Genomic DNA, 9,811 nt, shown 5'->3' with positions numbered 1-9,811 from the left:
CTTAAAATCTTTATGTGCTACTAATTCTTTAAGGTGAATTAAAATACTACTCTTAAAGTAAGGACTCTAAAGAATTCAAAAGTCAATAAATGAACTTAATTAAGTACTATACTATATACTTCATTTTGAAGCAAACTCACTGTAAAATATCTAACACTTGAATTAGACATAAAATGCTTAGAAGTTTTTAGTTTTAGAAACTAATATTTGTATCTTTACTTTTTGGACAACACACAACTTTTAATACATAATATGACATAAAAACATCTTTTATGATTAAACTACTTTATAATTACAATTATAGAGCAAGAGCTTTAATAAGAGGCAGAAAGAAAAAGTAGAGGCAGAGAACACTAGTATTTAGGGAACTAATTTTATTTTTCTGAAAACATTAGGAACTATCAAAAAAAAAAAGCTGAATATCTGGCCATATCAAAAGCAAAATACAAGTAAAAACAACATTCAGAAATCATATTTAATAATCGAGAAATATGTTTTAAAATATCAAATTTAACACTTTCCTCCATAAAGCAAAACAAGTTTACTAAACCACAACACTGGAGTTTAACTAATTTTTTTAAATAAAAATTAAAAGAGAAAAAGCACTCCATTCCCACCCTGGAATCCCATCATATATAAAATAATATGCTCAAACGTTAGTGGAAATAAACAATTGGTAAACTTGAAAATAAATCTCTCAATGAACGAACTCAGATTCCAACAGAACACGGTACTACCTTGTATTTGCAGAAGAGCTTTTGTCACACTTAGGCCTTACCAAATACAAATGTAGAAGGGGATTACAACAAACTATTACATCAAAATCTTTATGTAGAGTAGCAGCTTTCACAAAATAAAACGAACCTAGTTCCATACAATTGTATGCCTACAGCCAATTTTATTCCCCAAGTCTTGTACTATCAAAATAAAAGTATCTTTGTCTTGGAAAGTCTGAAGGCACCAAAATCCTATTATTCACATTCCCCCAATGATACTTAGAATGCTTTTATCATCCTTTCAAGATAACTTCAACTTATTAAGAGTTAACATTCTAAAGATATATAAGGAAGCACCAGCCTCATCTGCATTAGCAAGGTCCTTTCTATTCACATAGCAGGAGTTGGCCTGTTCATTCACCTCTGACTCTTTGCAATCCCATGGACCATAGCCCACCAGGCTCCCCAGTCCATGGAATTCTCCAGGCAAGAATACTAGCGTGATTCGCCATTTCCTTCTCCAGGGGATATTCCTGACCCAGGGATTGAACCTGGCGTCTACTGTGCCTCCTGCATTGGCAGGTGGATTCTTTGCCACTGAGCCACCTGGGAAGCTATTCTCTTTGCCCCATCCCAAATTCTTCTGGTTTGAAGAATTAACCAGAATCATTAGAAGGATAAAAATTATTTCCATGTTCACTAGCCAATAAACAACTACAGCCATTGGTGCAAGACTTAACATTTATACTGCCAAACTTGTTAAAAAATAAATCCAACTCCAAAAGCTAATTTCACAACCCCTCAGTATTCTCAATTATTTTATTTTGCAATCCTCTTTGTTATCTCTCTTCTTTTTTCAGTTTTACCCTGGAGGAACCCCTGAAAAAACTTTCAAAGTATTGCGTGTGTCAGCACCAAGTTGAAGGATACTCATGTTTCACAGAAATTCACAACCGTGAGAATAGGACTCTCAGTTCTTCTTATTCTCTCAATGACAAAATCTCAAGCTGAGATTTTGAGAAAGGGTTCCTCACCCAGTCACATAGTGTTGGGAAAAGGAGGGGAAATGCTATTTAATTTGGTTTTGCAATTCTTCAAGGAGAGTTTAAATAAGGCTTGAGACGTTGCTTTCTTCATTCTCAAATCCAAGTGTCTGTGGAAACCAAGAGTGCCTTATTCAACATAATTATTCCAAAGAGTCAGTTTCTTTTAATCCAAGACTCCTGTCACTTTAAAGAAAAAAATATTTTTCTCCAGGCCCTCATAAAAACAGCTCATTTGTTCTTGCAATGAAAAAATGTCTAATGAGACCATTCTTCATCTTCAAAGCATTTAGCAAAATCTGGCCTAGTGTTTTCTTGTACTTAGAACTTACTGGTAATTCACCTTTCAGCTCAAATATCCTGTGGCTAACTCTTCCTCAGATAAGCATTGGATTTCTGTATGTAAGAGATTTACATGCTCTTCATTCAGGTTTTAGTTGGTTCTTTTGTTTTAAACACATAAATGTATCTTTAATTAACCACTTTTGTAGCATTATTTAGAACTTTCTTCACCTCCAAGCTTTTTCTTCACACTGTGAAGAAAGCAATGTGCTGTAATTACCAAAGTCATAGGATATTCTTTTAATAAAGTGACGCAGAATTTGTCACAGAGCCAGCCACTGATGGGGCACTAGGAGTACAGATGACAGATCACTGGGTTTTCAGATATGAAGACCTACTAAATTTTATTGACCACTGTTTGGAGAGGCTCCTAGTAACTTAAAGTTTTCTTGAATTTCCTGATCATTTACAAATCCTACAAATGCTACAGCATGACAAATATTCATGAAATCTGTTGATTCATCAGCTCACACAGAGAAGCTGCTGCTTTTATACAAAACCTCTTTAGCATCACGTAAGTCAATTTATTATACTGACAGTAAAGTCTTCAATTTCTTGTACTCCTTGATCTAGCTAAATGTTGGTATTCTTAGATTCTTATCAATTATTCGAATTTTTCTTTTCTGGAAAAAATTCTACCACTAAATAATTTGCTTTCTAAACCTTTTCATTGAATGTGGTTTTTTTGAACAAAAGGTTTACTGTTCTGGTATTCCAAAGCCATTAAAATAATCTTTATTTGTCAAGGGGCTATGCTTTATAGTTACAACTGCTAAAACAAATGTTCAGTTTGTAAGTTGCATTTCACAAAGGATATACAATGGAACAGCTTGGATTATATATCCCTTTACATTGTAAAGTAGCTTACAGTATAAAGCATTTGAGTCCCTTTTGCACTAGTAGACTTCAGTGACTCAGAAGACACATTCTTTATAACCAACCTTATCAGAAATGTCTGTAATTCTATGCCTAGAATGGAACATTTTTCTTTCAAAACTTGCCTTCAAAAATTGCACCACTGCACCATCAGATCTGTTTGTAACAAATGTTATTAAAACATAAAAATGAGCATAACTTCCACTGTAGGGGCTATGGGTAGGATCCCTGGTCTGGGAACTAAGATCCCACATGCCCTATGGTACTGTCAAAAAAAAAAGGGGTGGGGAGTGGATAAAAACAAAACAAGAAAAATCCCCAAAAGAAAAAAAATTCACAAAACAATTCACTTCTAACCTATACAATCCATGTTTGTCCAATGTTTACAACAAAGCGGCAGGGGACAACTGAGTTGCAATACACAAAAATTCCTTTCTTAGAATGGAAATTTCCCTCTTGAGTTTTGATTTCACAGAGCCTGTTCATTCCTGTAAGTCAGCTGGTAGTGCAGAAGGGGATAGTGGGGAAGGTAATCATGAAGGAGAGGCCAACATCATTCCCCTACCACCCTCTGCTCTCTGCAATAGTGTTCACCAATTTATCCAAAGTCTGTTCTAAGCCAACCAAATGCACGTGGGCCTACTGCACACTGCCATATATGGCTGAAAGACCTCTAACAAAACTATTAACAGAGCTGCTCCACTACTGTGAGTAAATTATGGAGAACACAATATCAAAAACAGTATTTTTAGTCACAATTTTATATGGAATCCCAGCAACATCTCACAAAACTCCAGTTGAAAAATCCACCTCCAAAAAAAAAAAAAAGAAATATCTACCTTCAATACCAAACAATTTCTTTTCCTATCAGAGATCATTTTCATTTGATTCAGATCCTTCTGTGACTTGACTTGCAAGTTCAGGTTTAGCCACCCCCTCATTCACCACATGTGTCTCAGATATTGATTCTGTTGGACTCAGCTCCTCACTGTTCTCTGGTACCACTTGTTGGTTATTTTTTCCTTCTGCTGGGTCATTTTGACTTGATTTGTCACCAGATTCCAATTTAGCTTCTTTCCCATTTCCTGTTTGTGCTGCTTGCTTTGGGTTAAGCTGTGACAAGTCCTTAGCACTCTTCACCACCTCCTGGAGATTGTATTTTCTGAACAACATGTAATCTTTCACAACACTCAGGCAACAGACAGCTTTAATGATTTCTACTACCACTGTGTACTGTGGATTGCTAAGATCCACTTTATTTTCTGAATTGAGGCTGCCTACTATTCCTGTAACAAAAAGGAAAACAAGATAAAAAAAGATACCATTAAGCTCGGTGGATACAAAAACAATCTTTCACCTCCCCCTATTTAGAATTTGTTAAATTTATAACTAACCTTATCAGAAATGTAGTTGTTGAAACACTACATATACTAGTAGTGTTATACTATAGTATATATATAAATGCATGTACTAGTCCACTACTTTACATGTATTTGAATCAAGTTTTCTGAATGCTTTCAATACATAAATACAAATGAAATCCTGAGAAAGTTAATAAGAGCTCTTTTTTCCTCAAAGAAAATGCAATTCTGATTTGGAAAAGACTTTGGTATCTAACTACCAAAAATAATCTCATACCCAACATATTAGGAGAAAGCAATGGCACCCCACTCCAGTACTCTTGCCTGGAAAATCCCATGGACGGAGGAGCCTGGTAGACTGCAGTCCATGGGGTCGCTAGGAGTCAGACATGACTGTATAACTTTCAAGTAGACAACCTGAGCGACTTCACTTTCACTTTTCACTTTCATGCATTGGAGAAGGAAATGGCAAGCCACTCCAGCGTTCTTGCCTGGAGAATCCCAGGGACGGGGGAGCCTGGTGGGCTGCCGTCTCTGGGGTTGCACAGAGTCGGACACGACTGAAGCGACTTAGCAGCAGCATCAGCGACCCAACATATTGAAGTTAGGCTTGATATTATTTAATGACATTTTAAAATACTTGCTCTCACTCAAAAATATAAGCCCTAAATATTAAAAAAAAAAAATCTTAAAAGCAAATATTTACCATGGCACATCTTTGCAAAATCACTAAGAGAAACATACCTGCCAATTCTTTGATAACTTCTTCTCTATTCATATGACTGTTATTCCGAGATTTGTATACAATCTGAAATGTTCCTTTGTTTGGAGCTTTAAACCATGGTTCCAAAAATGTTTCTGCATATTTTTTCATATCTTCTAAGAAAGCCTTGCACGTGCCTGAGATGGGCAACATTCGTAGAATAACCCGAGTCTTCTTCTTCTTGGTTTTGTATATATCTTGGAGAATATGATGCACCAATTTCTCAGGTTCTAAAAGAAAAAAATCAGCACAAAACAAACAGGTAAGTTTCAAAGTCCTCACACATTTTAAACTCTTCAGACTCTCTAAAAAGAATTTTCATTGGCAGCGACATAAACTGACAGTAGATTAGAAAAACTTATCATAATGAATTTTAAGCAAGTTTAACCAAACATTTCTTCCAACTAATATTTCTTTGGTGCACTCTGTATTAATACTGTATCTAATATTTTAAGTCCACTTTTATCAAAAGCAATTGTTCATGAAGACTCTGGAGTTAATTTATTCATGATGTCTGATTTATCTAATGACAACGTCATACTGTTGTTTTCCTGTAAGAGCAGCAACAATCAAACGAATAAACATTAAATAGAACATGTTTTACAAAAACAAAAATCTTCAAGTCACTCAAGATTTAATCAATCCATTAGCTAAGTCTGTACAGAACTCTAGATTTCAGACCTCAGAGTCATCCCTTAGCCACAAGACCATAATGTAGTCCTTAGGAAGCATCCTGACTACATACAATTCTATTTGGGGCTGTTCAGTGTTTTCAATATTTTTAAATTAGTTAACTACATTTAAAAACATAGAAACTTCTCCAGATTTCCAACTTCTTTTGAAAAATCAGAAGATCTGGCTCTCCTGAGACTACATTCCCAAATGTCTGGAGCCATTCCAAATTGGGAGAGCTGAGTAGCATCTGCTCCTTTTAGACAGAACCATGAACTCTTGTTTTGCCTAAAGTTAAATACAAAGGAAGTGGCAAACCCAGGTTTCTACTCCTAAGCCCATGCTAGTCCACCACCCCATTTCGCCTTTCCATATGCCTAGTGCCAACACAGGGCTAACACAGAGAGGATGCAATCAAATGATTAACTGAGCCATGCCCATGAACCCATTTTGTAGGCAGTGTTCTCAGAGTCAGGGTGATGTCCTGATATTATAGGATCAATAATCTTAAAGTGTATTAGTCAGACACACCTATCCCAAGTGTCCTGATGAAGACTACATTATTTGCTCCACTCTCCACTGACTGGAATCTTCTTAGCCTCATCTCAGTGGATGCCTTAATGTCACCAACTTCTTTCTTCAAGGCAGCTTCCACATCATCGTCTTCTCCCTCACTTCCAGAGGGTTGTTGATCCTTGTCTGCAAACTGCTTGCATAAAATTAATGAGGAGAAATGCCACAACAGCTCATATTAAAAGCTCTTAGTTAACTATTTATGTAAACCCCACCCCCAGGGGCAGAAGATACAATATTAACAATAAAACTTTTTATTTAGACACCACCTCCTCCAAAATGTGGAGAAAGAAGGGAGTTTCCTCAGACTACCATACATATCATTTGAAAATGTTTTCTAAAGCATCCTGACAGTCTGGGACAGAGGGAAATGTACTCACCAGATGAATCATTACAGGGTGGACTGTAACCCTATCAATAGATATCTCTGTGCCTGATATGACACTCTCCTTTCAAAAGATTAAACCTAATAGTTATGAAGTTAAAAATCCTTTACAATTGTACTACTGAAATAGTTAAAGAACTTGCTCAAGGTATCCACATAGACAGGACATACACTTGTTGCCCAGTTCTCTGCTCCACTAGTGATGAATATGGTTACCAATCAGGCACTAATCTTACACATTTATGGAGCATTTTTTGTTTACAGGGATGTTATTTTATGTACATATGCAATTTTTTTAGCCAACTTTCCAAAGTCCTATAACATTCTTTTTATGCAGCTCAGCAGAATTAAATAACATGTTCATCCTTTGAGCTAGTAAATGACAGTACCTTACCTGAATTGAAATAACCTTTGTACTATCCTCCTTCATTTAATTCCCTGGGGTGTGCATGTGTGCGTATTGGTCACAATCCTAAACCAGTAATATAATTATTTCCAAAATTGAACAACTAGATTTCATACGGTATTGTTATAAAATATTTTTACTGCTTGAAATGCATTTTTATATACATTTGAGAAGAAACTGGCACTAGTACCCAAACCACTATTTTAGAGATGTTACTGCTTAGGATAAACACTGTACAGCCATACGGTTCCAAATGGTGGCAAAAATCTTTCCGAATGAAGTGTGAACCTGAACCAGTGTCCTGGTGAGCAATACTTCCCAAAGCTACGATGAGAAATACGTGTTTCTGAAAGAGGTTCAGAAACAACGCCTGAACCGAAGGAAGCAATCTATACCTGGAAGCCACCCTGGTTAACGATGGGGGTGGAAAACAAGGAGGTGCAAGCATTTCAAGCACAAGACCAGGTAGGGATCGGGCGGGGGGGCGGAGGGAATATACCTAGGCGAGGACACGCCTCCTCACCGCCACTGTGGCAGCCAAATTCACGCAACTAGCTTGCCACCCTTTCCTTCTGCCTCAATGACCCGCCCTCCCTGGGACTGGTACCTTTTCTGGTCCATACATGTCGTCGCCGTATTCGTTGAGCAGGCTATAGGCCTCCTCCACGCACTTGCGCTCGTTCATGTTACAGGTGATGAGAATGCCCTGTATCCCGGGCTCGAGCTGGCGGGGCCCACCGCCATCCCAGCGCCGAGCCCGCTTGGCCTGCACATACTGAGCCTTGCCTTTACGCTTCCCGCCGCCAGGCTGAGGAGACTGCTGTATACGTGCCGCCATGGTAGGTTAGAGGAGAGGCCCGCCAGAAACGTGTTTCTCCACAGCCCTGGCCGCTGCTGGCGCGGGCTGATTACGTCACGGAGCGCAAAGACCTCCCCTAGTCCCTCCCCCGAGCCTCATTCTGTGCTACGCCGGGTCCTAATGCCGGTAGTAAACGGCGGAAGGCTGTGGCGTGATGGCGTGAGGCTCGCCCCTCGTCAGGACTGACAGGCACTCGCCTTAGCCTCACCTCGGGAAGAACCTGTTTTCCTGGTGTAGGGGCCGGCCACAGGTGGCAGCAGCTTACTGCATCCAGTATAAGCAAATTGGCAGCCCTTTCAGAAGCGGTAGTGGCAGTTTCCAGAACGTTAATGCCGATTCAAGCTTCCAAGTTTTCCCAACTGTAAGGCCAGTGCGGAGAAGAAGAGAACAAGCCGGGCAGTTAGGCAAAGAAAAGGAGATTTATTAAAGCGAAATGAAAGAGTGACTGGCTCTCGAAAAGAAACCCAGTAGAATCCTTCTTATACCCAGTAGAGGGAAACTGGGTTCCCTGAAGTGGGGTGGTTAGTTTATCTTTAGCCTGCAAGTGGAATTCGGCAGTCACGTAGTCTTGAGAGAGTCAGAGGTGTCCCACGGTAGGGTGATCAGGTAGTCTTGGGAAAGTAAGTGCCAGCGGTGAAAATAGGATGTTGCTTGAGCAATGTGATCAGTTACATGGGTCACTGTGACTTTATCGTTTGTTGGTGAGGTCAACACAATGAGGCCCCGTGCAGACCCTATCACCAAGCATCTTTGGTACCTGTTCCTCTAGCCTTCCCTACAATTCTATCAGCTTTCCAAAAGTTTCCAATAAATTCCTTTTTAGCCTAAATTTGCCAGAATATGTTTCTGTATGACTTACAACCAGGAATGATGGGTTGCATAAATGTTTCACACTGCTTTCTCTGTGGTTTTATCCATAGGTTCAGCAACTATCATGTTAATATATTTATCTTTAAAAATCGTTGAAAAGATATCCGTTTTGAGGTATGTGTTCAGGAGGAGTAAGTGCTCCCCACACTCACCCACAGTTACTACTCAGGTACAAAGTTGTTGCCAGATTTGAGTTGCCTCAAACCCTAAAGGAGGTAATCTGCAAAAGGTGCACTGAACTTAGAGTCAATAATTGTTTATTATTGATAAACAATATTTTTTAACCCCAGATTGCCAGGAGAAATATCAATAACCTCAGATATGCAGATGACACCACCCTTATGGCAGAAAGTGAAGAGGAACTCAAAAGCCTCTTGATGAAAGTGAAAGTGGAGAGTGAAAAAGTTGGCTTAAAGCTCAACATTCAGAAAACTAAAATCATGGCATCTGGTCCCATCACTTCATGGGAAAGAAATGGGGAAACAGTGTCAGACTTTATTTTTCTGGGCTCCAAAATCACTACAGATGGTGACTGCAGCCATGAAATTAAAAGACACTTATTCCTTGGAAGGAAAGTTATAACCAACCTAGATAGCATATTGAAAAGCAGAGACATTACTTTGCCAACAAAGGTTCGTCTAGTCAAGGCTATGGTTTTTCCTGTGGTCATGTATGGATGTGAGATTTGGACTGTGAAGAAAGCTGAGTGCCGAAGAATTGATGCTTTTGAACTGTGGTGTTGGAGAAGACTCTTGAGAGTCCCTTGGACTGCAAGGAGATCCAACCAGTCCATTCTGAAGGAGATCAGCCCTGGGATTTCTTTGGAAGGAATGATGCTAAAGCTGAAACTCCAGTACTTTGGCCACCTCATGCGAAGAGTTGACTCATTGGAAAAGACTCTGATGCTGGGAGGGATTGGGGGCAAGAGGAGAAGGGGATGACAGA

The 9,811-nt window shown here is 39.0% G+C and overlaps 1 protein-coding gene across 2 annotated transcripts; it reads right to left on the bottom strand.

The window, feature by feature from the left end:
* Positions 1-359: 359 nt before the first annotated feature.
* On the bottom strand, positions 360-8,038 carry THUMPD1 (THUMP domain 1 NAT10 acetyltransferase adaptor). Of its 2 annotated transcripts, none has more exons than XM_086375468.1 (4): positions 7,745-8,038; positions 6,305-6,482; positions 5,083-5,331; positions 360-4,263 (listed from the first exon to the last, which is right to left on the bottom strand). In XM_086375468.1, the coding sequence occupies exons 1-4, from the start codon at positions 7,973-7,975 to the stop codon at positions 3,845-3,847; spliced, it is 1,077 nt and encodes a 358-aa protein (XP_086231594.1). In that variant the 5' UTR covers positions 7,976-8,038; the 3' UTR covers positions 360-3,844. The 2 variants fall into 2 exon arrangements, with proteins under 2 accessions (XP_086231594.1, XP_086231595.1); XM_086375469.1 differs by having other exon boundaries at positions 6,305-6,479.
* Positions 8,039-9,811: the final 1,773 nt, after the last annotated feature.

The sequence above is a fragment of the Bos grunniens genome, chromosome 25 (assembly GCF_055505025.1).
Source record: "Bos grunniens cultivar Pamir isolate PY7600 chromosome 25, Bosgru_T2T1.0, whole genome shotgun sequence".
Lineage (NCBI taxonomy): Eukaryota > Metazoa > Chordata > Mammalia > Artiodactyla > Bovidae > Bos > Bos grunniens.
Note: the sequence above shows the minus strand (reverse complement) of the source record. Positions and strands in the feature narration are given on the sequence as shown.

Coding starts and splice junctions, on each gene's coding strand:
- THUMPD1 (XM_086375468.1), bottom strand. CDS start 7,975: ATGGCGGCACGTATACAGCAGTCTCCTCAGCCTGGCGGCGGGAAGCGT. Junction 6,483..7,744: donor ACATGTATGGACCAGAAAAG/GTACCAGTCCCA, acceptor ATTTTATGCAAG/CAGTTTGCAGACAAGGATCA. Junction 4,264..5,082: donor AGTTATCAAAGAATTGGCAG/GTATGTTTCTCT, acceptor TTTTTGTTACAG/GAATAGTAGGCAGCCTCAAT.